We start from the raw sequence: 26,025 nt of genomic DNA on the forward strand, positions 1-26,025 counted from the left end.
TGTTTAAAAGCAAAGATCTGCTCCAAATTAGAATAGTCATATCTTTATATATTTTCAAGGCAGTTAAAATACACAGTAGTTCATTGCAAGTATAGTTTGGGACTACCAAATGGGAAAATGAAAATAGTGTGATAGCATTTTCCATGAAGACATAAATTACATGCAGTTATAGAGTTGGCCAAAAGCTGTCAAGATTTCCTAAAACTTAATGTCCCTCCACGAAGACCTACAGTTGTTTGTGTATGTATTTATGCAGTCCTGATTTGCTCATAGCTGATAGAAAAAGTGAACTGTAGAAAAGTAAACAAACACTTAGCACAGGCCACATTTCTGGTCAAATCAAGCAGATTTTTATTATTGCTTCATTGCATGATGTAGAATAATGTTGCTCATTTTGAAGAGTCTCTCTGCTCCATGTTATGTGCATCTCCTGCTCTGTGGCAAGCCCTCAGAAATACCTGCCATTACTTGTACTTCTACTTATTATTGTGAAGACATAGAAGAGTCAGAATTTCACCTTTTGTTTAAATTTTATGAAAAATCAGAAGTACACTATTCACAGGGGATAGAAGAATAAGATTTCCCAAACCCTTGAGCAAAACACATCTCTTAAAAATAGGATTGACTATTGCTCTTAGAGTATTTTAAATCAATTCAGAATGAAGATCGAATTAACACTTATACCAACTGCAAAATAATATAGACATCAAAACATTTCTGCTTCCAAATACTGCATAAGCCACTGTTCTTAGAACATCAACTTTTGCTATACTTTAGGTACATAATGTCTAGAAAATGCTTTTACAAACTTTTAAATACCCAAGCCTTCCAAGTACCACTTTAGCTCATTTTGCTCTTTCTGAAGATGAGTTGTGACAAAGACAGCCTGAATTTTCATCTAGTATCTTAAAAGAATCCTGTGGCAAAAGAACATTGATAAGTATAACTTTGATAAGTTATCAAAGCCTGCACAACTCCTGAGGTTTTGTCATTTGAAAAACAGGGGGCAATGGAGTGAAGACAAACACAAATACCTCTGCTCAAGAAAAAAAAATCCAGCCCACCTATCTCAGAATTTCAGAAAAGCTAATATAACATAATATGCACAGTCCCAAGCCCATATCTGTATGCTTTTATTCTTTTTTTGACATTAAACACTTTGAAGTATTTTTGGGTATAATTTTCTTTAAATAAATTTGGAAATCAGAAGGAGTAATTGCCAGAGTTTCCTATTATGAATTGCATTCTGTCTCTGAAGTAAGAATCTAAACTTTGTAATATTTTCTGAACTTCTATATATTTTAGAAGTCTGCCTCCATCATGGAAAATCATATTTGAATGTTAGTGTCTTGCTCCATTTGTGCGTGTTCTGTTATACCATTTTTTCCGTTATAAACAAAAAAAAAAATCCTCCAATCAGTAATTCAAAATTAGTAGGATTAAGTTCATACTCCTTTTCCCAAAAACATTAACACATTTCTTAAATTCAGCAATTAAAAGAAAAAGAAAAAAAAGATCAGGACAACACAAATGTAGTGGGGAATGAGGGGAACTGACATACAGAATTTGCCTAGGACATAATAGAAACTAGTCAGAGCCCAGTAATACTGGCAAAGATAGATAAAGAAGAAAAATACCATTATTTTTAAAGAGATGATATTAAAAAAAAAAAAGTTTAAAGACAAAGAAAACAGAGTCCTTCTAAAATAAATCTTATTATATTATTTTACCGATTCACCTAGGATAGTAAAGCAATTGTAAGAATTATTTATCACAAATTTAAATTAGCAACTGAATTTGAAGGTGAAATGTAGAATCATAAAACTAATTAGCTTCATCTGTGTTACATATTCAGCAAAGACTCTTAGAAAATAAGCACAACAGCAGCCTGCAGAAAGCTTTTCTTAACATATTGTACCTCTCTATTGTAAACTAAAGAACCTGCAGGGTGTTAATAAATTGAGTACAATAGCATATCCTGCCTTTAATAAGATTTTTGTTTGGAAAGTGCATTAAAGAATCGTTCAAAAAGATGGCATTAATGCATATACACGGTGCTTTAATGAGAAATCACACCTTTTTTTTCCCCTTTCCTCCAGTTCCTTTCCTCCATCCCTTTTTCAGAAGCTTTTTTTTTTTTTTTTTTTTTTTAAATGAGCTGCCTGGTAAATAAGAAAAAGCGTATTAGATGTCTTTTACCATATTTGATTTTTCAGATAAAATATAGTGCTTGAAAGATTCTGCAGTGATTGAAGGTGTTTCATCTCTTTATTCTAAGAGCCTTTTAGGATAGTTCCCTACCAGTGAAGTACTCTGCTGCCCACATGAGATTCTTTCAAAGTTTTGTATTACAAAATTATGCATGCCTATATTCAACATAACAATATTAAGAGATGATAAATAACCAAAAGATATAGCAGAGAAACTCTCTACTTTAGTTACATGTTTAAGAACTCTGCCTACATATAATCTTGATTTTGATTGTAAAGCTTCTATTTGCCACCTTTTTTTATCAAGCTCCTAATTGATTTAAGATTCCTATTGTGTGGGGTAAAAATGAAAATAAAGACAACAGCCATAAGTGTTCAAATGATTAATCATGCTAACCCAAAAGACAGATCCTTTATTCTTTAAACAAATGCATAGAAGAACTGTTCTGTTACAACCCAGATTTTATAAGAAGCCTATAATTTGGTGGATGAAAAATTATATATGAGCCCACTGTGCATGCTTGCAGCCCAGAAAGCCAACTGCATCCTGGGCTGCATCAAAAGCAGCATAGCCAGCAGAGCGAGAGATTGTCCCCCTCTGCTCTACCCTCGTCAGACTCTACTTGGAGCCCTGCGTTCAGCTCTGGCATTCAGCTCTTGGGCCCCCAACAGAAGAGGGACATGGAGCAGGCCCTGAGGATAGCCACAAAGATCATCAGAGGGCTGGAGCACCGCTGAAAAAGTAAAATGGCTGAAATGGCTGAAAAAGTAGAGGTTTTTCAGTAGAAGAGAAGGCTCCAGGGAGACCTTTGCAGCCTTCCAGTACTTCAAAGACGGGAAGAAATTTTTAAAAGGCACATAAAAAGAAGGACGAGAGGTAACGGTTTTAAATTGAAAGAGGGTAGATTGAGATTAGATATAAGGAAGAAATTCTTCACTTGAAGAATTTCAAGTGTTCACTGGAATAAGTTGCCCAGAGAAGCCATGGATGCCCCATCCCTGGCAGTGCCCAAGGCCAGGCTGGATGGGGCTTTGGGCAGCCTTGTCTGGTGGGAGGTGTCCCTGCCCATGGCAGGGGGGTTGGAACTGAGTGATCTTCAAGGCCCCTTCCAACCCCAACTATTCTATGAATCTGTGATTTTTAGACTCAGAATCATCTGAGGGACTATAGGAAGTTATAAAAGGAAAACTCCAGGCAAGCTAGCGAGAAGCATTACCCTTAAAGGTTGTTTTTGTCTTCCCCCCTCCCCCCCCCCCCCTTTTTTTTCCCCTTGTTTCTATACCCAACTACTGTCTTCCAGAAATTAGTAAACCAGAGGGCACCAGTGAGACCTTGTGAAAACAAACCTGAACATTAGTGGCATGATGCTGGGGACAGACCAGGTGACAGTGAGATCCCGTTCCCAGTATAGAATGGTAGAAAAAAGTCTGCACTCATCTGATGAAACCTAGAAACCTCCAGAAAGGCATCAGGACAGGCTTGTTCACAGTGAACATTAAGATGAATGTCTTCTTACTAATTCCAGCAATCCTAGGAATGTAAGGTCAGTTCTTCAAATACTGAAACTGTTGTATTTCCTATCCAATTTTGAGAAAGCACTGGTGAAAACTTGCTGAAATGCTTGTTCCTGCAAAATTTGCCCTGCATTTTTACAAATCAAAAAGGTGTGAGCAGTAAGTATCAGATAAACATCAGAACAAACCCTGATACCACACAGTTTCAGTACGTGATTCATTCTTATTTCCTTCTTCACCTCACAATGCACACACATAGCTCTGTCCCCTGAGTGGTAAGATGTCAGAGTCCAAACAATCACTGATGGAAGAAAGGTATTTCATTCCTTTCAGTGAGATATGGCACATTTAATTTAAATTATGCACAAATCAAAGCTATATGTCACATAAGTGAAGGTGGCACACAGCCCTTCAGAGAAGAAAATATCATCTTCCCTAAGACCTTTACCATCTGCCTGTCAATTGAAATCAATCATTCCACATATTTTTTTCCAAGTCACATATGGTTTAGACGTGTGAGGCCTCATCCAAAATTAATCAAAATCAACGGAAGATTTATTTCACAGTGTTTTGGATCAGAACATTGTGTCAAGATACAGACAGCTTTGACACTTTGCCCATCGTTAGCGTTGTTCAAACTTTCAGAGAATTATTAAGTACAGATTACTGGGAAAGGATTCCACACCTAGTTTGCACCTGTGGGAACTGGTTTTACACCCCAGTTCTGGAGCCAAATCTAAACATTTTAATTCCCCATGGATGTCCTTTGTGCTGAAGAGGACAACGAGAGATACAAACCATAAGAGAGCTATATCCTTTCTTTAATGATATTAGAGAAATAAAAAAAATACTTGTTTGTTACCTTCTCTGAGCATCTCTCTTTCAAATGGCAATCTTTAATAAACTGCCTCCCTAGAATGAATCAATACTAACACTAGAAAATTGGTTATTTTGTTTGTTTTCCAGTTGAAGCTTTTAAGATGCAAAGATGCTTTGCATTGTCCATGTATTGTCCATGATAAGTTACAGACAGTCCTGAAATCTAAAATCTTTGATCTGCAGTAAAGGTCATGAGCTGCCTACTACTGCCCTGCTCCTGCAGGTCACCTCTTGGGTCACCCCTATGTATCAACTCTTGTTATGAAAGACTTGTTTTATATCAGTTATCTTTCATTTCTTCGCTGAGCAACTTTTCACTACAATTTTACACAACTGATGTTGATTAAAAAATAGTCATAACCCCAAAGTACTATTTCTATGACTTCCTGTCTTACTTTTAAGGCCACAAACACAAGCCTATACATTAACATCACAGGAAATGCTGTCTTGGAAGTATCAGGGTACAGGAAATCATCATTTACACAGAAGTTCATAAAATTGTATTGTTTAAAAGATAAGGCATATTGAAAGGATTTTTCATGTGGCATTTTAATGTGATAATTAATTCCTAAAAGTCTGAGTTTCAGTCTTCATATAAGTAAGAGGATGCTAATAGGCCATGCATAAAGACTCTCCTCGCTAAAATACAAATGAAAAATCCCTTATGTTTATACATGTGTAAGTACAATTAATATTGCAACCCAACTGGAAACAAAATTGCTTTAGTTAACCAACCATTGCAATGCAATCAAATGTGGTATCAAATGTAATTGTAGAAGATTCATTTGGGGAATAACAGCAATTATTTCATAAAGAATTCTCCCCTCCTCCTTCCAATTCACATGCACAAAATTTTTTTCATGCATCTCTGCACCAGCAAAGTAATTGGACCATCACAAGTGTCAAAAATACCACCATTTCATTCTGCAATACACAGGAAAATTCAAACTGACAAGGCTGTTTCATTTAGCAATATTGGGTTGTACCTCTGATTTGCAACTGCATTAATCTAAAAACGTTTAAGTAGTTTTTATTTCTCCAGCTGTACATGCAGTTAGGGAATTGTGTAATGCTGATGGAGTAGGAAACAAAGAATGGCATTTCTTTGTCTGCCTGAAGCTAAGTACTTTGGATTTCCCTTCACACAACTATTCTCTGAAGACTTAATACTTTTCTAATGTAAGTATTCTTCTAGGGCTGTTGAGGGAAACTGCAGTTCAGATATTTTAATTGACTTTGTGTTTAATCAGAAAACAACCCATATTGCAATCCAATGTTAATGATTTTTTTTTCCTTTTTTTTTTTTTTACTCAGAAGACATTCAGTATTCTTCGTTAGTATTCTTAATTAATATTCATTTGAATTTTTTTGTATTTTTTAGTAATTTAATTAGTCATTACTAAAATTATTTTGACATTTAATTATCAATGCAAACCACTGAAAACCATTATGATTTTTATATCTGTCAGACACCTAAAAATACTTATGTCAGCTGCAATGTGACTGTCAAGGACATTGATCGTGAACTCATTAGAACCAGAGACTGTCCCAAGTAATTTCTTTCTATAGTTATTTATGTACAGTGCTGCTGGAACAGCTTTCATTACCCTAAAACAAGTCCTGAAAAAGGAAATAAACCTCATACAGCATGATGCAGACCATTCATAATGCTATCAGAAGTGTCAGAAGAAAGGCTATCAGTAAGAACCCTCATCTGCAGGAAGTTTTCCAGTATATCTTCCATATGCCATCACAGCCATTAGGAGAATGAATTTTCCAGTGAAAATTAAGTTTATCAGAAAGATCTGTGTGCAAACTAATTTGAACAGGCATTTTCTAAAAAGTAGGCCAGAAGAGAAGAGAAGAAAGATTACTTCTGGCAAAAATGGAGCAAATTAAATTATAAGAACCCTAATACATTTATTTGAAATTTAATTGCGTAACCTAATGTCAAGGTTATTATATAGTCCACAGTGTTTTCAGCCAATTTCAAAACAGTAAAGCACAAGCTTGGTTCGCAGTTACTTTATTATAAATCCAAATGCTTTTTTTTTTTTTTCTTTGCTTTGCTTTTTTTTTTTTTTTAACTACAGTCTTTTTCTTGAGCCACGACATTAATACAAAATCACATTTCAAGATTACTTTGAGTTCTCTCCTTGGCATTGAATTCTGATGAGACCAGAAGCTTCTCTGGTATAAATGACTCCTACTGAAAGTAAAGGGTAAAAATAAAAACAAAAAGTTGAGACAATGTTGTTGATGTGTTGATGTGCTTCTTACTGGGCCAGTGTACCCAGTAAGAAGCTATATGATTAGAAAGGGCATCTAACCTTATTCACACTGTTCTGCACAGAGTCCATGAAACCTGCAGGCTTTGTTTTCTATGGAAAGCAGAAAAGGTTCCTGTAGCATTCTCATTATTGCATCCCTATGGAACAGGCCTTCTGTATTTTACCACATATTAGAAATTGTGCCTGAACAGATAGCATAATTAAAAGCATTCATGCTGTATCCAAGACCCTCTGCATTCCTGAAAGCCAGTCACTTTTATCTGATTTTTTTTTTTTTTTTTTGGGGGGGGAGGGCATTGCAGAAAGCCCATGTTTAAGTGTCTGAAGAATACTGGAACAGAACACTTTAGAAAAGCATTGTGCATTTAACTTTGTGCCTGTATGATGCTAGTGGGTGTGCAAACAGTCTAGGTTGGTAGCAAAATCACATAAAAGCACCATCTGCTTTTATTTCTGAAGGAACAAGTCATAATGGCATAATAAATGACTTTGACACTCAGAAGAGAACTGTAGCCTAAAATTAACAGGCTTATAATCATACAGAATAATATAAATTTGGCTTGAATAGTAATAAAAAACTAATGTTGTGCAATTTACAATTGTCTCACTTGTTTTTCAGTGAAATCTGAAATGATTGAAGAAGAAAATTTAGCATTTGACTAGGGTCTCTTTCATGAGTACCAGAATATTGAAGAGAAGAAGATATTAAAGTATAGAGAAGGATTCTTAAAGAAGTCAATGACTCAATATATATGGCTACATAGACAACAAAATCCTTCTCTATTAAGCTTCTACCTACCAAATAAAAACAACTTGTTAAAATCATTTGTATGATTCTGTGTTTCAGTGCTTGGAGTAGCACACGGTTTACTGACAGGAACTATCACTCAGAGATGTCTTCTCTATAATTATTCCTTGTACAGTGAGACAAACATGTTTTGTGTATACCTCAGAACTACATTATTGGGCCTGTGAAGTTCCCTATGAGTTTATGAAGGGTAAAGTCCATTTTATTCTCTAGAGATCTGGACTGAGGCACTGGCTATTGCATAAAATGTCCATTTGTAGGCAACGATTCTTTCTGTGGTGGTTGTATAAACAGCATGTTTTAAGAATATAGTTAACATTAGAATGAAGAAAATTCTGAGAAGGTTAAAAGGAGAAAAACTTACCCCAAACTCATCCCTCCACTGATGAGATGCTTGATACTTCTCTGCTTCTTTAGCGAGGTGCTGAAGAACAAAAAAAAATACATACATTTTAATCTTCACTGATTCTTCACATAGCAAAGCCTTTCTTTTTTATTTTCTTTATATGCATATTTTCTCTATATAATTCTCTATATATTTACACTTTTGCACTTGAAATTTTTGTATACTTGAGTAAAGATGTACAGTCTTTTCAAAAATGCCATTTTCTATATTATATACTAATTTAAGCACTGAAATCATGCATTAGAAAGCTTAACCCTAATTCCAATGTTATTTAAGATGTTCTAGGTAAGTCTGAAATCCATCAATACTGAAAATACTTTCTCCCTACACACCTTACTTTATACATATGAGTTTAATCTACCATCCAATTACAAGTATTTATTAGAATCTTAAAACATGTAACAAGTATTTTATTAGAATCTTATTGCCCCATCAAATTATCTAGCTTCAATTATACAAAGTACTGACATACCCTGTCATGATTAGGGACCCATAAAAACCACAGTAATTTGGACAAGCTGTAGTCTGGCCCCATGTACTGAATGAACTTTAGCCACCAGAGAACATCAGTAATGGTCCTAGATGGCATTTTTCCAGTTTAAATTAATTTGAAAGAAATCCAGTTTAGACATTTAACCCCACAGGAAGCAAAGGACAGTGCACAGGAATGATTAGATGAGCCTCTTTCAAATCAGTCTCTTGTATAGACATCCACTGTGTTGGTTACAAGTTTCTCCTCAAACAAAATGATAATTCTTTGAAAAATAACTGTTTGGACAGCAGCAGAGCTACCTGATGTGAACACAGCTCATATGGACTCAGCCACGTCCTAATTTCTGAGTGTGACCTTGAGAACTATGTTATTTTATAATTAATAACAGTTTCTGGATAGTCATGGTCCCTTTCTAACAGAATTGCTCTATCCACAAGCTAACTAGGGATGAAAATTCTTTACCTCATGGTGGTGTGTACACAATAGGCCCAACGATCCTTTTAATATTCAGATCAGTTCCTACCCAAATGAGCTGGTGGTCTAAGTCATGTTTTCAGTTGAGTCGACTGTCAATTCTTGCTAACAATCAAAATGGGTATGACCGGAAAGTTCATGGAAGCTGGAATTGTGGAGATGGTGCTGTCAGAATCTCATCTCAGCCCCAGTACAGGATGGCAACCACCATGGTGTCTGATCCCACAAGGACACTCCATCTCCCCCCAACAACTATCAGGTTGAATCAGGTTGATAAATTTCACCAACCAAAACTTAAGACCTTTTCCTTTCTTTTTCATTTGAAATCATCACATTAAAAAATATAATTGTGTGCTCCGATGTCAGAAAATAAGCATCCCTCTTATGTGTTTTATCATCAATTCAAATGATTTTTAGCTCACAAAGTTACTAGCATCTTGCAGGTTTTCCCAACCAAAGCTGCCCTCTACAGTAGCCAAGTACCACATTTACAAAAGCAAAACTGTAATATATCTTGATGCATTACACTGGCAAAATGTAGCCTAACTTCCCCTTGCCCTCAATGGACAAATCCATTACTTTAGATACCTACAGTATTTCCAGTTTTCTGGTAATACACTAGAATAATTTTGTACAAGTACAAAGCAAGATAGAATGCTTACTGACATCTACTACACAAGTAAATAGCTGCAGATAACGCTGCCCTCGTTTCTCTCTCTGTCTGCTTCATAACCTTAAGGTACTCACTAATCTGCAATTCTTCTCTGCAAAATATGTTAGAACCCAAATTTACGAACTCATAAATGGATTATGAACAGAAATCTATAGTAAGTACTAGGAATTTCACATTGGAAGAACTGCAGCCACACCTGATATTCCTCAATTTTGTGAAAAACTAGAAAATTCTCAGCTAATCTGAGCTATAAATCAAGAACGCTAAAAGCAAATTTAAAAAGCTCCTTAGCTCCTCCCCACCTCTCGATTTCTACAGTTCCTTGTGTCTTAGAATAGCTTCCAAACTTAGAAGTTGCCTTTTGCTATATGCTTATAGAGCTTTGCTCATAGGAAAGCACAAGCAACTGGTTATGGAGAAGCAATAATGATCAATGAAAAAAGTCTATGTTGTTTAACTCAAATAAACAAACAAATAAATGCCATTTTAGTGGAACTGCATGTTGCCCCTGTGTACACTAGGTACAGCAAGAGGCTGATTCAGCCTTGTGATGTCTTGCTCATTGCCTACATGAAGAATCTCCGTTTCACAACAATTTAACTTTTGTGCCAGTTACTACACCAGTCTTCCAGAATATATCTAAAACTAGCTGGAGTAAGAGCAGAATGTAGGCCTATTTTTTTTTTTCCCAGTATTGTATGTCAGAGACAGAATTACAGCCTAGCCAACTTGATATCAGTCCAGTATTGGTTTCCATGAAACAGACCGTCTTTTCCAACAACAATTCCCATAAATGCTATATGAATTATTAATGGTCAGTAAAATGCCTCTTAGCCAGGACTAGAAGAAATCTGTAAAATGTTCACATGAGTAAATCATTTAATCTCTCAAAGTAGGGATGAATATTGTAGTTGCATCTTATACCCCTGCAAGAGAACACTCCTGTAATTTTGTAGCTATGTAAGTATGCAAAAAACACACAGGATCACTTCCCAAAGATCAGTATACTACAGTACTCTGATTTCCCAGCTCGCCTTCAACAGACAACTATAAATGTTCACGGGCAGGATATCACAGGGACAGATCATGCAAGGATTTCATGATCAGAAAGGTGGCTTTTGTTTTGTTTCTGGTGTCTCTTTTGTTGTTTTTGTTTGTTTGTTGTTTTGCTTTGTTTTAAAAGATAACAGAGCTGATAGGAACGTTGTGTATACAAAAAAAAAGAAATCATTCTCTCCTATGTAACATCTTTGATATTTTTAGGGAAGATAAAGGAAGAGTATTAAAAACAAAATAGTAAAAAAAAAAAAAAAAAAAAAAAAAGTATTTTGTAAACCTAAGTTGTTCTCAGAAGTTCTTCATTTCTATGCAAGGACAAATTCTACTGCTAGAGATACATGAACTCTAATGACTGAGGCATTCATTCATCTTTCCACAGGAAGAGTGCTTTGTTAAGGCAGAGTAAGAAGTCAAGACTCTATGTCAACAACAGCTAGATTGTGAAGCAAACTCAAATTACCTATGCCCCTTACTGCAACACAAGGAGAGACTAATTTTTCATCTACTAATTTTTCATCTCTCTCAAAGAAATCATGCCTGCTTGCCTTTGAGGTATGCAAATGTCAGGGCTTGCCTTCCCTGTTTTGATGGAGGAGTCTCTGGAGAACACCAACAGAAGAGTAACACAGCAGCGTGCTGACACTCCCCATTTTCGGTCTCATTACAGCACAGGTTTAATAAGGTAACACCTTCTTTAACTCCATGGCCCGCTGCAGCTCCCTATAGGTTTCTATAGCAAATACTAAAATTTTTGAGGTGGTTATTTTTATGTGTCAGAAGATGTGTTAGAAGAGGTTCTAAAACTAACACACAAAACAGTAATTCTGCATATTAGGCTTCAGTCATTTCTCATTCTGTGCCGTTGTATGAATGCTGTGAACATGACAGCCGTAAAACGTATTCAGGCCTTGAATGAAGCCCTATTTACACCATCTTTTTAGTTAGAGAGGATGAGAAACCAAACACTATTGAAAAAGGGGGGAGGAACAAAACTAATACACAACAAACATTCTGGATTACTTCAAGGTACAACAAAAAAAAAAACAACCCACTCTTTACACTGGGCTGGAGAGCAAGGATTCTCTATTATGGCAGTGATACTCCAATTACTCTGAAATGCTACACAAATTGAGAAACCTTGCCTGCAAGGTTTCTCAAGAAACCTTGGCTGAAAACACGAACAAAATGCTGTAGCATCTATTCCTGTGCTTTTGGAGGATGCCTGGCTGCTTCCAACATGGTTTGAAGTGCTTCCTGGTGCTTCCAGCTATGGGTAGAAGATAGCTGATGCTAAATTTATGAAATGTGATTGACACAGTCAATTAAAGTCAAGGTGCTTGAAAACACCATAAATAAATAAATAAATGTCCCATAATAAATGAAACAATTACTTCTATTTAATTAATTAATTCGATTAAAACTTCTAATAAAAATAGCCTTGCTATTTTTTCAATATCAGTTGTTCAGAGTCTGTTATCTTCATGAATATTCAGGATACTTACATCATTGATAAGAGAACAATGATCCCCTGAAAGTCAGCCACTGTCCACAAATCAGCATTTTTTTTAAACAAACAGTGAAAGAAGTCAGGAGTTACCTGTTTCTAGAGTTTCCTTATATCTTTCAAAGAGAATTGTTACCTTTAACGCAAAACTACTTGTTGTGAAAGATACAAAAAGATGCAAATGCAATTTACTCCATTAGCCTATGAACTTTTCTTTAACTTTAAAAAGGATTACAAGATTATCAGAAAAACTACCCCAAAAGCCAGCTGCCTGTCAAATCTCCAAACTGACCATTTTCAAAGGTCTTGTCCCTAGATTCCAAGTGTATGTTTTGAACTCTGAAAGACAGCCTTTGATGTAGCGCAGATGGGAAGAAAGAGCTGTGAAGAATCTTTATCTGATCTGGAAAGATCAGTTCCCTAGAAGGCCTATTCATCTCCCAGCCTTCACTTGCGTGTGCGTGTGTCGTATCTTTATCTCCTCCTAACCAGCAAAGAATTCCGCCAGCTAATGGCCCAATTACAATTATATTCAGTACAATGAAATCAATCTTTTTTGTGCTTCCAACTCTCCACCAAGTATTTTATATTGAAAATAATATTTGACTACCCCTTGATATCCTAAGCTATTAGAAAAATGTGTAAGCATGGAGTTGTTAGACATCAATAGCTTGACAAAGCTTTCTAAAGTACTGAATCCATGATATTTAAAAGCTTATTTTAATAAGAGAAATATCCAGGGAGAATACAGAAATACCAGGCTTGAATAGAACAATATAGAAGCATGCAACTAACTTCAAATCCTGATTTAAAATATGACCCAAGTACTCAATTCAGTTCTTGCATAAATAAGAGAAAAGCCACAAGTGTTATCTGTAACAGCAGTGTTAAACATGGTTTTCACATCTGCATCTGAAACACAAATATTGTTCTTCTGTAGGTGATTACAAATTGCGAGTCACTTACAAGAGAGAAAAATAGGAAAAAAAGCATCAGACTGGGATACGGTGTCTGAAGTAACAGTGGAAATTTCACCACAGCTTTAATGCAAACTGACAGAAATCTAAAAATTTGTATTTTCATCTCAGTTGGCTGTTACACTCTGTATTAAGCTAAACCAGAACTCTTTTCTGTCCCCTTGACTTGATTCTATTGTCTTTACTTGCATGGAGCAGGTTTATTATGATTTTATTATTTTTTTTTTAGTAATAAATTAGTCAAACACTCATGGATTATGTTATTCATGAGTTTTCCATTACTCTACTGTATAAAAAGATCACCCAATTTGGCCAAAAGGGGTGAGATTTCAACAAGAAACACATGCAAATTGGAAGGTCAGTAGCCCAAAAGTGATCCTGGGAGTGCTAATGATAGCAAGGTCATTACCCCCATATAAATGACACATGAGTTTATTTTTCTTTGTCTTTGTTTCCATACTCCCAGCGGGACTGGGAGGGGTTAACAGGGAGCAATTACCTTTTTACTTGTAACTCTCATTAATGTATTTGGTAGATGACCTTCCTGACAAGTGGGCATTCGTAATTATTACCAGCACAAAAGCTGATCTAGATTTGACAGAGCTGCAGCACTTCAGTTTTGCTAAGATTATCCCCAACCATAAAATGTTTTAGATTGTGCCAAACACATATGTAATTTTGCTGATTTAAACTGTAACCACAAAGTGTAAGATCCACTCTTTCAGATTATTTTTTTCTTTAAAAAATTTTTGAATGCTAATGCAGTATGACAAAAGTTTCCATTATAATTCATATTTCCCTCCTTCAAATAAGGACTGTTTCCTTATGTACCATTGTATTCCATTACATAAATGTCATAATCCTCAGTGTAACCAGAGTTTCAATACTTGCAGAGACCATTAAACCATACACCCCCATTTAGGCACTTCCTCTAAGAACTGCAGAAATAAAAGCACAATTTAAAAGGAAACTTGCAACAGCGTAAGAAATCCTAACAGTGCAGATTAATACACAGTTGTGGTTTATACAGCCTTTGCCACTGAAGTAACTGTTCACAGGAGAAATTATGTTTTTAATTTTCTACAGAGAGAACTTGTGCTTAACTCTACTAACATACAAACAGACTTGGAATACCAATTCATAATTTTGTCAGAGAGAGGCACTGTTAGGTCAAGAGTAAATTATTGGCAAGAATTAGTTACAGATCTCCATCTGACCCTGTCTTGTTTCAGCCATATCTAAAATAAATGATTCTAGTATAAATCAGGAACCATCACCAGTTTAGAACCAGAGGGCCTCGGTTATGAATTCTTACACTAACAAGACACAAAGGAACAGTAGCATAAATAAGTAATACACAGTGGTCACTTCTTTAAATTTCCAAGAGATTTTGTATTAATGCAATATCCCCCTTCAGCTGCTTACATACAACCCGTTCTTTGTAGAGTTCCAAGTTTTAGAAATAAAAAATGCAACTGCATTTCCTCTTTTTAACACAAATCTACTGTATATATAATTTATGTCTCCTTTAAAGCATTTTTATCTCTGTGACAGAGAAATAACATGTTGAGAAAATGAGCACACAGTAATGCAAGTGGCATTTGCATCATATTTTCTAGACTTCATCTGATTAAATGTGAGGTAAGTCATAAACTGTTCTATGCAGCATGTCAGCAGCTGTATTATGTTTGAAAGTTGTTATGCTCAAATACATTTGCTGAAGTAATCCTGCAGCAACTATTTGAGAAATTAGAAGTTGACAGGATTTTATTTTTTTTACACTACAGCTCCATAGACAATATGTTTATTCAGAGCATGGCGAAATCTCCCTTTTCTGCATATCTGATTTTTTAAGTTTTTTTATGGTGACTGGCAGTAGGAGTTTGTTTTGTGCTGATCTCCAGCATGGTTTTATTTCATGTATTTACACTGCAGAGTCACGGCCTCTCTCTCACTCTGGCATCTGCTGTGCCACACAATGACAGGCTGATCTATGGTCTGTTAATGAGAACATCTGAAGCAGATAAGGTCACAGACAAAGGATGTTTATAATTGATCTCCTGTATTCAGCATAAACCTTGTATGAAATACTCCCCAGCCATTGTCTGGAGCCAGTTTTACTTCTGTCATTGGAAGCAGCAGATGAGTCATATTCATAATGAAAAAGGGCATATGAGAAGTCTGCTGACATTGTGAGCTTTACCAAAGCACTCTTCATACCGATTACTGACCTAAAGTTATACGTAATCTAATACATCATCCAATCAGCAGTTCACAACATTTTTGAAAAAGATGTTATAGTCTGGACCATAATTCAAAATAATGCCTCAAATTTTGTCTTCCATTATTAACTATTACTAACAACCTAAAGTGCTAGAATCTTCTGTAGTTTAGTTTAGAAAAAAATCTATAGAAAGATTGCCTCATATCTAACACAAAGTTGCCATGTCGGATGAAAAGAAATCCAGTTGAAATAATTTATTATCTTCCATATATTTAGAAGATAGGGCTTTAAAGGATTTCTGTATCTTTTAGCAACTATAGTGAAAAAAATGTTTATAATTCAAGCCAATCTTTATTCATGTTGTTTAATTACATGAGTGAAGAGTGATTCTCCACAGAGAAATTTTATCCTTCTAGCAGATACGCAATTCCAAAGCAGTAGACCCAAAATAAATTAAGCCTTTGGTCTGAATCAGGTCAGAAATCAATAAGAAGCCAAATCTGACCTAGAGTATTTAAGATTACAATATTGCACGTGAAGTTAATGTATTCTGACATGAATAATCACATTGATTTTAATAGAAAATACTGGAATAGGGAGACCTAATCAAATATGTCTCACATAGGAGTTTGACATCTAAGGTAGTGCACAATCATCTGTCCCTGAAAAAACTTGAAGATATGAAAAGTCAAAAAGAATAAAAGCAAAAGGCCATTTGGCACAGTAACATTTCTCCACTATATAAAAGCCACACTTCTCTAAAATATGAAATAGAGCTTTTCTCTTCTACTTCTTTTCTCTTATTATGCAGATTTAAGAATTTAGTTAGTGGTATCAAATGATCCAACAGAGAAAGCAAATGTGACAATGCCAGTGCTTCTACTGCTTAAAGAGTGCTGAAAGACACTTAAATATATACTACAGTGGAATTCTTAGTAAGATTTAGTAAGAATCTAAAAAGCTTCAGTAGTAGTCAGAGGTACAGTTAAGGTCAGACAATCATTGATTCTGTCTTGAAAACAAAACTCTGCTCCCAGGGCAGAAAAAAATACATACAAATATATATATATATATATAAAATATATAAGAATAATAAATAAATAATTAAAAATCTAATAGGGACACATTCAAACTCCCAGGAAAGCAGTATGGCTGGGTATGCACCTAGGAACATGCACAACAGGTGAGTGTTGCAGGGAGGATCTTTTCTGTATCAGTCAGTAGCTGTCTGGAAACTTACTGGTTTCCACCTCAGCTTGGTCTCTGGTGTTCACAAACCTAACTAGTAAGAAAATTGGTACTAGATGAAAGGAAACTATACATGAGCCAGCAGTGTGATAAACAAATAAGATGCTAAAACATTTCTGAAGGGCACCTGAGAACCAGAGAACAGGACAAAACAAAAGCACCCACAACAACAGACAGAGGTACACAAATTTATTCACCATGACTGGGAGGAAACATCACTGAGGAAATAGCATACCAATTTAATATGCTGCAGAATGAGTGTACAAAACATTTCTGTTCTGCTATTGTAGCAACAATGAACCTCGGAAATTCTCATCAGAGTATTTTATTAATTCCATACTTTCCACATTTATGGGAAGAGGGAGGGAGGAAGGAGGTTTAGTTTGCAAGTCTGGGTATATTTCTAGAATGTGTAGAATTAGGAGATTGAGAAGCTTGCAAGATCATGACAGCTTGATACTGCCAAAATATTTCAGTAGATGGGGGAGGAAGAGAGAGAACTGTAGAAAAATAGCATGAAGAAAAATATCAGAAAAGGAGAGTAAGAAACAGTCTGTCAAATGCACCCTGACATCTAGCAGTGAAATTTTGTTAGTGGTTTATAGAATCAGTGAAAGATCACTTCTTTTAACATACAATTTATCCTTCTCATTCACTGAGGTTTCAAACCCTTAGAGGTTCTTATTACATTTTCACTCTAATAATTCAACTGCCTTAAATGCAAGCCACATTAGTGTTATATTTTTAAACAAGCTTGAAGTGAAGAACACATGCTGAAACCATTAGACTGAAATTGCCAACTGCTCTGACAAATCACAAACTGCATAACACCACCAGCTACAGTTCACTGCCTGCCTTAGGAAACTCTTTCAAGCTTCACAGCTGAGCTGGTAACTTCACAGCCATGATTAGAAGATGACACATACACTGAGTAGGCATGCCTTGTTACCCCGCTTTCTCAGCTGTAGTATATGTATAGTTTTTAGCCACACAGGGAGAAATCAGGACTACATACATTTATTTTAGAAACAGCTAAACTAACTGACTCCAAAACAAGTGTTCTTAAAAGTCACCTATGTAATTTTCCTCTATCACAAAGAAAAAAAATGAAATAAATGAACATAGATGCAGTTCAGTTTGTTTCACAGCTCCTTCAACATTTAATTGGGTTTCTAGTTAAAAAAATAAAAAATAAAATAAAATAAAATAAAATAAAATAAAATAAAATAAAATAAAATAAAATAAAATAAAATAAAATAAAATAAAATAAAATAAAAACTGAACTGCTTAAAATGTCTACATGCTTCTAGTGCCACTAAAATCTGAACATGATACAAATGGGAACAGGCACATCTGAAATACACATCCAACTGCCTAATTTCAAAGAAAAAAGGAGGAAAATGAATACATCAAGTAAACACAACCTTACTAAAGGCAAGGAGAAGAACATATTGATATAGTCCTGCATCACTTATGCAATAAAAACTCTGCAGTCAGTTATATTTAAACAAATTGAGAATGCAACAGTTGCATTTTGCCTCATCATCTTATAATTGAATTGGAAAAAAAAAATGTTATATATAAGTTATACCAATTAGTTATACAAGTTTAATAATAATAAATCAAGACTTCATTCCAATAGCTGTTTATCTTTTTTGTTTGTTTGTTTGTTTTTGTAGCATTCTGCTAGTTAATGCAATTCACAGAAGTAGAATACAACCAGGTACAAAACACTGCATTTCAAGATGTGTAGTGAGTTCTGGATTTACTCACACTTTGTGTGCTGAAAAACTCATATAGATATCATGCTGTTACAATCCCAAAAGAATATCAGAAAATTGGCAATACAGTATGTGTTGAAGAGACAAGTCTCTTTTGGCCACATCAGAAACAGCTTTAAACTCTCTCAGAATTGGATAGGCATTTACATTAAAAGGAACAAAATCCAGAATTTCAACGAATAGCAAGAGTGGGCAGACATTATTACTACCTCTGCAGAATAGGAGGAAATTATTTTATTTATGACACATACATAACCTAAAACAGCATGATAAGGTTCAAAGTAATTAATGATTTATAATAAAACTGAGAAAATAGCACTTAATCTGCATTAGCATTTCCAGAAATGGGCCTAGTAAATGCAACCGTAAAAAAAAAGTAAATGCTAGTAAATGCAACCTTATTCACAACATAATCCAGAGCTTAAATGGTATAATCATAACGTGAACTTAAAAAATAAAATAAAAATAAAGGAAACAAAACAAAACACAACTATCCTCCTGGATTTGCAGTGTATAAGCTAGCATCAGTCCAAATTTGATGGACTAAAAGTTTGTTTAAAAGAATGAATCCAGTACTCAAGCAGAAGAACAGAACAAAACAATCCCCCCCCACACACACACACACAAAAAAAAATCCCACAGCTGAATAACAAATGTGGCTTTTACAAGGCAAGACAGTGTATCAACAGTTTTGCATGTCAAGATAAAAATGGAGCAGGTGGTAGGCTAGAGCTGCTGAATAATCAACTTGATCTGATCAACACTCAGTGGGCAAAAGCCAAAGAAAACGTGTTACTGTTGGCAACAGCAGAAACAAATTGTACATTTAAACTGCATGCTATTTTCAGGCAATATTTCTCTAATGGAAGTAATTCTAGCCAAAAGAAATAAAAAGTGTTTAAATAGAGTATTGTGTAAAACTTGGGAAATGAACTGTGGAAGGAAAATGATCTTCTATAAGCAAATGGGAAAACAAACAATTTTTTTTTTTTTTTTCGCCACATAGAGGCAATAAATACACCTGCTGTAACAACCACACCGGAAACACCAAAACATCAACCAGTTCTACATCTAACTTTGCACTGGTTGGAAATCATGACATTACTGTTGGAAATGGATATCCCAAAGCTATCCTAAATAGTCTGTGGCTGTACAGGGACTGTAAGAAAGTAATATTTAACTATAAAACCTATTGATGTGCAGAATTTGTGTTGCCAACCTTCCTTCTCAAAATGAACTTCCAAGGAGCCAGAGGGTGCTGTTGATAGCTATGGGAGTGAAGCATTCTAATGGCATGTAAAAATCATTAATTTCCTCCACATCCCTATTAAAATAACATAAAAAATTACCGTGTAACTTTAAAACTCTTTATCTATAAAGTAAACTCAGCTATAAATATACGTAGGCCATCACTAATTCCTCGGTCTATCATTTCCAAGTCCACATAATGCTTTATGTGCTCCTTGTAGCACACTGGAATAACCATGAAGCATTCAGAAGTAAATATCTGAAAATTGGCTTTAGACCCATCTTCTTGAAAGGATTTAAAAAAAAAAAAAAAAAAAAAAAAAAAACTCAATACCCTTCTCATGCTCTTAAATTACTACCTAACTTACCTTATGCTCTTTCTCTCCAAATATATACCTAGAGAAATAGGTATATATACTCCTTGGAGTCTCTTTCCTTTGTTTCAACTCTTTATTATTTCGTTTACAGCTTACACCTTCCAGTCAGCTCTTCCAATTACCTCACCACTTTTCCTGGTCAAATAATAAAACCTGATCATTCAACAGTTTCTGTCAGTAGTGACCTTCCAAACTTATTTGAAGCACTTTTATTTCATAGATCCCAAAATTCTGTTGCCTAATGTGTCTTCCTATTTTTTCTTTTAGTATCTGTCATGAGCAACCAAAATTGTCCCAATTCAGGGAATTACACTTCATTTGTTTTATTGACAATCAATTCAAACTTCTGATTACTGATTGTTGTCTTGAGAAATCTGATAATGAAACGCTTCAGAAACACACCTCAGCTTTACTCAGGATGCCCCTCCATAAAGCCTCCCATCCACCTGCTGCCCTCAGGCCCCATGATGAAGGTGCCACAGAAGCCTGTGGTCAGGTTGTAACATGTTCCTTTTCTACTGCTGCTCCTGGCCTCTCACTCAACAGCTCCTCCACAGGAAGCCCCATAGACCGCTGCCCCTCAGGGGACAGCACTGTACAGGCCAGGGGTCTCCTCACCCCCACTCTGCCCTTCTCTTTTGCCTCCCTTGCACTCTGCAGAGCCCCTTCCCTGCCTGTGCACCTCCCAGCCTGGCCCAACAGCCACCACCTGCTCTACAACATCTTCTGGCAGAGGCGTCGTGGCTTCCTCTGACTAGTTCCAGTTGGGGCACATGGGCGACAGCCGTTCTATCTGTTGCTGAGCCAGCTGGAACCGACAGCAGGTGGCACAGGGCAGCCCTGAGCTCCTCATCTAACAACACAGTGATCCAGGTTTTTCTCTTTCCTTCTCTTTTACAGAGACCAACCATATTGCATAACCATTTTCAGATGTAATGTCCCATAAATCCATCACCCTTCTGATGAACTATGGTTTTTCTTCCTGTGAGAAACAAAGTCGTGTTTTTGCAACAACTCCTTTATGATTTCACCTGCAACATAATCCAGATCTCCTTCACTTCTTTTAATTTCAATGATTCTTCTAAACTTTCTGAAATGTTTTTGAAAGAGACATTGCACTCCCAGCCTTCTCTATACCTATAGGTTCAAGTTTTTACTTTTAGGCATTGGCATGTGATACTTTTAAAAGCAATTCATGTCCTTGGTCAATTGAATTCCTCTTCTAGAAATGTCTACATGGGATTTACTTTTTTCTTACCCTCCAACAGCAAACTTTCAGATTCTAAAGTAAAAAACACATGTAAGAGGTGAACTCTTAAACTTGTGCCCTCTAGCTTTCTTCAGTCTATTTAGCCTCTGTAGTATCCTCCCATTTGCTTTGAATGTGGAAGAAACTCAGCTCTTTTATGCTCCCAACGATTTCTGTTCCATCAAATAAAAGTCTTCTCTTAATTTAGTTGTAAGGTTGTAAAACAAAAATTGCTGAACCTATAACATGAGAAGTTTTTAGTGGATGTTACAAATTCTCATCCAGCTCCAGGCGAACATAAGGTATATAAATATTAAGCATATATGCATAGGGATAGTTATTAAAAGATCTGTATTAGTATATTAAGCATTTCAGCAAATGTGCAAATATCTTTCGGGGTTGCCAAGTTCCGTAAAAACTTTTCTCTTAGGATGAAATGCTGACCCTACTGCAGTTCATGTGAGGACTTGCACTGTCTTCTCCAAGATTTACTCTCCCTCGAGTACTGTGTGCAGTTCTGGGCACCACAGTATAAAAAGGACATGAAACTGTTGGAAAGTGTCCAGAGGAGGGCTACGAAGATGGTGAAAGGCCTGGAGGGGAAGACGTACGAAGAACGGCTGAGGTCACTGGGCCTGTTCAGCCTGGAGAAGAGGAGGCTGAGGGGAGACCTCATCACAGTCTACAACTTCCTCGTAAGGGGGTGTCGAGAGGCAGGAGACCTTTTCTCCATTAACACCAGTGACAGGACCCGCGGGAACGGGATTAAGCTGAGGCAGGGGAAATTTAGGCTTGACATCAGGAGGGGGTTCTTCACAGAGAGGGTGGTTGCACACTGGAACAGGCTCCCCAGGGAAGTGGTCACTGCACCGAGCCTGTCTGAATTTAAGAAGAGATTGGACTGTGCACTTAGTCACATGGTCTGAACTTTTGGGTAGACCTGTGTGGTGTCAAGAGTTGGACTTGATGATCCTTAAGGGTCCCTTCCAACTCAGGATATTCTATGATTCTATGATTCTATTTCCCTCCTGGTGTCTCAAGCCCTGTGCAGAAGCTACTCTTCTTCTATATTCACTGGTCACCAATAGTCATGAATTGCTTCAGCCATTATTTCTCTTTAGCATCTCTTGTCATATCTCTGTCATATGTCAGATAAAACACAATTCTTTCCTTCTAGGCAGTACAGTGCATTTCTGGGTATTCTTGTGATTATGAAAAAAAAAATGTAACCTGGTTTAGGTTAACATTTGCATGTTAAATAAGAAAATTCATTCTATAAGATCTTTAAAATAGTCTTGTACGTGAAAAAGTATTATTTTTCAATTCAAAACCTACAGATTAAGAACTAATGTAACATATTGTCATGGCTACAGAAGTATTTAATATACTTTCACAGCCATTGTGAAGTAAGTTTTGTTAAGGGTATTTCCCTTAAAAAGGAAAATAAAACAGAGAGGTTAAATAATTTGACCAAAATCACACAAAGCTATTCCTCTCCCCTCCCCCCCCTTTTTTATGATTCTATATATGACCTATAGCTATGCTTAAAATCTATCTAATTCTATCTAATCTATCTAATTCTATCTAAAATTTATCTCATCTATCTGATTGACTGGCTTAGTGACTATAATGTTCATTCTTGAATCACCACTCAAATCACAATTTCCTTCCAATTAAAAAAAATAATAATAATAAAAAGAGAGAGACTTTTCTAGTGTTACCCTCACAGGTGACACATTTGAGAGCTACTACAAGCAGTTTGGGTTGATCAATGATGACTTCCACCAAAAGGTGTTTAATTAGGATGTCTCACACTTTTCTGTGTATGAAAATCTAATTGCCACCTTCTAGCTCAAAGAACACAATCAAAAAGCATTATCCCATTTCAAAATTGCCTGAGCATTTTCTTCATGTCATTTGCACATCTGGTGTTACTTCATTTTTTATAGTCTTGTACGCTTCTTCTCTATAAAGAAAATAAACTATACCAACAAATTTAGCATCCTGTCAATAAGTATGTTTTCTTTTATTTCAGTTAGACCTACCTACTGAAAATTATCATCTGAATTAAATTGTGAACAGCAGAAGAAACACAAGAAAGCTAAAACGTAATTTTATATATATATACATATATATAAATAAAAAAGGAAGGAAAAAAAAAAAACAAAACCAGACAGACATGTCAAGAATGTCATAGTGCAAGTATACCTTAAAGCAAAAGATGGAAGTACCTCAGCAGACTGGAAGTTTGAGGCAGCCAGCTCAGCCTTGTGCCTTTGACTGCAATTGACCTGTGTTACACTTAACAAAACCTCATGGATCCTGCCCACAATGAAGAATTTATTCCACAGTCCTGTTTAACTGGTATGTTACATGGCAGAGGTGATATTCAGAAGTCAATCTAATAAGAGATCTGAAACATGAAGGACTCTGGTAGATTGTTAAAGGTTTAGATTTTTTTTTTTTTTAATATACAGAAAGCTCATTTTAAGATTATTTAATTATTTATTTAAATCTTGTTAGGCTTATATTCTCAAGAAATACTGGAAAACAGATTAATTGGTTTTGGTAAGTGATGAAATGCTGACCCTTCTGCAGTTCATGTGAGGACTTGCACTGTCTTCTCCGAGATTTCCCTCCTGCTGTCTCAAACCCTGTGTATGTGAGATGATGAAATTTATAACCAGAGCTACTCTTCTTCTGTATTCATTGATCACTAATAGTCATGAATTGCTTCAGCCATTTTGGTAAGATGAAACAAAGATTTGACCCAGACACCTCATTAACAAGGTCATATCTCAACCATTTTCTACCTTTCATATCTGCATTGATCCAGTAATACCAAAGCTGTCCTCCTGCTAACCTTACAAAGTATTACCCAAAGTGGAAGGAAAGTATTTCTTTTTTTTCTTTGCCTCTTCAAAAGTGACTGAACTAGATTTGCTCAGATATGACAAAAATATTCAGATGTAGGCACAACTGTATCTGGGAAGCACTGATGCAAATCATAGAAGAAGAAAGGAGAGCCTTAAGAAGAAATTTGTATGCACTACTAAGATATATTTTTCTCAGCTTTCTCACACAATGTCTCAATATTTGACATTACTCAAAGTGTAAAGGAATTTCTAAATCCAGGTGTCTGAAGGTTTTTTCTCAACATGTAAGGAGTCAAAAAATTTGATGTAGCTATAACAAGTCATTATAAAATTTTGACAATATTAGCTATAATGGTTACAGTCAGCACATCTAGAGAAAACTCCAACTATCCATCTAATCTGTAATAGTAGGCTATGGACTATGCATAAAATTACTTAAGCAAGAAAGTCACAAAAAAGAATGCTTAATGATTCAGGAGATTAAAAGATATTGCTCTTAGAAGCAAATCATGATATTTTGAAAGTAGGAAGAACTCTGAACTCAGAATGATCAATTTAAGTAGTCTACAAATTTCCTTACTTTAGGTAAAGAAAGGTGTTGTTTTTTTTATTAACTTATTATTTAATTTCATTTGCTTCCTAAGAGTTCTAGTCAATCTAGAATAGTGAATATTGCCAAACATACATTTAAATTTAAATGTTTCATAGCATTTAAATAAAATGAAATTCTTGTTAAACTGAATGGTTTTCCAGGCTGACAGTTTAAAAATATTTAAGCTTATTTCAGGGGATGGACATCTCTTCAGACTAATCATCTGATATATTTCATTTGCAAACAGAAAAAAAAATACATTGGATAGGCATACTTTCTTTTATACAGAAAGCACTATTTATTCTTTTCTTAAGCAATAATACTTACCGTAGCTTAGGAGCTGAATCTTCAATATATATTTTAATCTTCATGTTTTAATTTATATGTTAGTATTATCTTCCATCTTATCATAAACCTAGTCAAAAGTCTCAGAAAGAAAATATTTTCCAATATGGAATAGAAGGTTATATTTGCTAATTCTTGAAATGTTTACTTTTCAAAAATGCTGTTTCTAGGTATAGCACATTTGACACTGTCACAGAAATACTGCTCGTTCTGCTTTTTAAACAATCAAGTTGTCAGATTTGTTTTAAATATGTTCAACACAACACTGTACCAAAATCCCCTCAGTCTTAACACAGAAATTAGATTATTGAACAGATTTGGGTTTCTTTATTTTTGCTGGTTTTGGTTTTTGGTTTTATTTTTTTTTTCCATGGAAATAGCACTGATTGGATGATACAATGAATCCTAAGCAAATTCTGTTACTGGTGCAGAACCTGGGCACACTCTGGGGAGGGGAGGAAGGTAAATCTAGGAAGCTGCAGTAACAAGACGGTCATGCCATACCTCCTCCCAGGTATATTGAGGTATATTCTAAAATCAGTGGGATTTATTAGAACTATACTGCATCTATAGACAACTGATTTCTAGCCCAAACATTATTTCTCACAGATTTGAGATCTCTCAGGACAACAAATAAAGAAAGAAGTACTGAAAAGAAGAGAAAGAAGCTGTGTACCAGGTAAAGCTTTGCATGTAAACTTTTCCTACTTCCTTGAAATATAGGAGATAAACCCAGATCCAGTGTCCACTAGAACTTAGATCTTTTAAGAGACCAACCTGAGGAAGCCTGTAGCAG

General features: G+C 35.6%; 1 protein-coding gene across 5 annotated transcripts in view; it reads right to left on the minus strand.

Annotated features, from left to right (window-relative positions):
- CACNA2D1 (calcium voltage-gated channel auxiliary subunit alpha2delta 1) overlaps positions 1-26,025 on the minus strand; it is a 413,517-nt gene that overhangs the window by 206,209 nt on the left and 181,283 nt on the right. For all 5 annotated transcript variants that reach the window (XM_082781189.1, XM_082781188.1, XM_082781191.1 and 2 more), the window contains exon 4: positions 8,068-8,127. In XM_082781189.1, the coding sequence (XP_082637315.1) occupies positions 8,068-8,127 (60 nt within the window). The remainder of the gene's footprint in view (positions 1-8,067; positions 8,128-26,025) is intronic.

This window comes from Aythya marila, assembly GCF_965140915.1.
Source record: "Aythya marila genome assembly, chromosome: 1".
Taxonomy (NCBI): Eukaryota; Metazoa; Chordata; class Aves; order Anseriformes; family Anatidae; genus Aythya; species Aythya marila.